General features: G+C 36.8%; 1 protein-coding gene across 1 annotated transcript; it reads left to right on the top strand.

The window, feature by feature from the left end:
• Nucleotides 1–400: 400 nt before the first annotated feature.
• On the top strand, nt 401–1,249 carry LOC144664967 (uncharacterized). Its single transcript, XM_078526161.1, has one exon. The coding sequence runs from the start codon at nt 401–403 to the stop codon at nt 1,247–1,249; it is 849 nt and encodes a 282-aa protein (XP_078382287.1).
• Nucleotides 1,250–1,826: the final 577 nt, after the last annotated feature.

Raw genomic sequence — 1,826 nt, 5'->3', positions numbered from 1 at the left:
ACTCCACGGGTACTAGCCACCGATCAGGCCTTTTTCGAGAACAGTCTGCCTATATGCAGGTAAGGTACCGTTTGGATTCCTCATCGTCACTCTGGATTGTTTATGCACATGCAGATATGTATATGTGTCTGGATTTGTGAAAAGGTGGTCAACAAAAATTCATCTCACCCAAGTGTTTTTGACCACATACGTTACAATGAAATATGGCTTAAAAAATGAACAATAGCACTGAAAGGTACATGTAGATGAGAAAGAGGAGAAGAGGAAAAAGAGACTTAGATTTACTTATTATAAGTTGTTATAGACGGACTGGGACGAGCAGGCGCCAAAGATGGACGCACGTTTTTAAGCTCGCTCGCTCGAGAGGCAAAATGCTCGAAAATGTAAAGGATAGTTGAGTATGTCAAAACAGAGAAGAAAAAAACGAAAGAAGTTAAGTAGTTCCTCAAGTTTAGAAGGCTCTTCAATGAACCAAGACGAAGTACCTGGCCCGCAAATGGAGTCCGAAGACAGTATCGACGAGGCGCCATCACTGGCCGATGTGTGGAAAGTTCTCACGGAAATCAAATCAAACACAGAGAAGTTAGTAAATGATGTGGACTCGTTAAAGGTAAATTATAAAGAGCTGCAAGAAAATTTAGCTTCCACTAAAGCCCAAGTAGATATTCTGGTGAAAGAAAACAAGGGCTTAAAATCCAAAGTAAAATCACTCGAAGATGACCTGTCGAAGTCCAAGGAATATTCGAAAGAAATGGAGCAAAGATTGGACGATATCGAAGCAAGACACGACGACTTAGAACAGTACACTCGAAAATTTAATCTAGTGATACATGGGATCTCCGAAAGGGAAGATGAAGATAATGTGGAGAATGTTATTGAACTGGGAAAACTTTTGAATGTGAACTTAACGCGAGGCGATATTGACATCGTTCATAGAATGAACACAAAATTTAAGAACAAACCCCGTCCAATTATTGTCCGTTTTGCAAGTTACAACGCCAAGAACAAGTTATATAAAGCCAGATTGAATCTTAGAAATGTGACCTCGCAAGAACTAGGACCGGGCAAGATTTACATTAATGAGAATTTAACATCATGGAGAGCTGATCTTTTCAAAGAGGTAAGAAAAGTTAGAAAAAAATACCACAACGGCAAGGCTTGGACTATAGATGGGAAAATTTTTTTCAAAGCGGAATTCACTTCCAAAGCTCAAAGGATTGACTCTTATGAAGATCTAAAGGCTTTATAATTCTAAAACGATGTAAACAATCTTCAGCCTTGTCAGTTTTGCATACTTAAATACATCAAACTGTTGACCTCTCTTGTAAGCACTTGGGATTTCGGGGCTTAGATAGCCGGTTAGTTTTGTTAATTCCCAGAAGTGAGAAGTCGAATTTTTCTTTTGTTGTTGGTGTTATTTAGCTGTGCCAAAACTTTTTTGTTGAGCTAGTTAGGTATTGTTCTGTTTTTGCTAATTAATCTTTAACTTTAATCTGTTTTGCATTTTTTCCCTTAATTGTGCAGTGTTTAGAATCAGTGTACTGCAGTGTCATCGCTAGTCTAATTGTTAGTTAATTGCTTTATTTCTTTTTTTTTCTCAGAATAATTATTAGATAAGGTGTTAGCTTTTTGTTTTTGTTTTTTCGTCTCTTTTTATGCATTGTTTTACAGCTTTGGGGTCATGCATTTCTTTATCAATACAGTTTATACAATCAACTTTTTCACACAGCAATGGCAAGTAAATTAAAAATTATCTCGCTAAATGTGCGAGGTATAAGAAATCCAAACAAAAGGAGAGCAATATTTTGTTATTTAAAACAGCAAAA

The sequence above is a fragment of the Oculina patagonica genome, chromosome 9, assembly GCF_052425735.1.
Source record: "Oculina patagonica isolate OP01 chromosome 9, crgOcupat, whole genome shotgun sequence".
Lineage (NCBI taxonomy): Eukaryota > Metazoa > Cnidaria > Anthozoa > Scleractinia > Oculinidae > Oculina > Oculina patagonica.
Note: the sequence above shows the minus strand (reverse complement) of the source record. Positions and strands in the feature narration are given on the sequence as shown.

Excerpts from the sequence above, each read along its gene's own strand:
- LOC144664967 (XM_078526161.1), top strand. The coding sequence starts at position 401 with ATGTCAAAACAGAGAAGAAAAAAACGAAAGAAGTTAAGTAGTTCCTCA.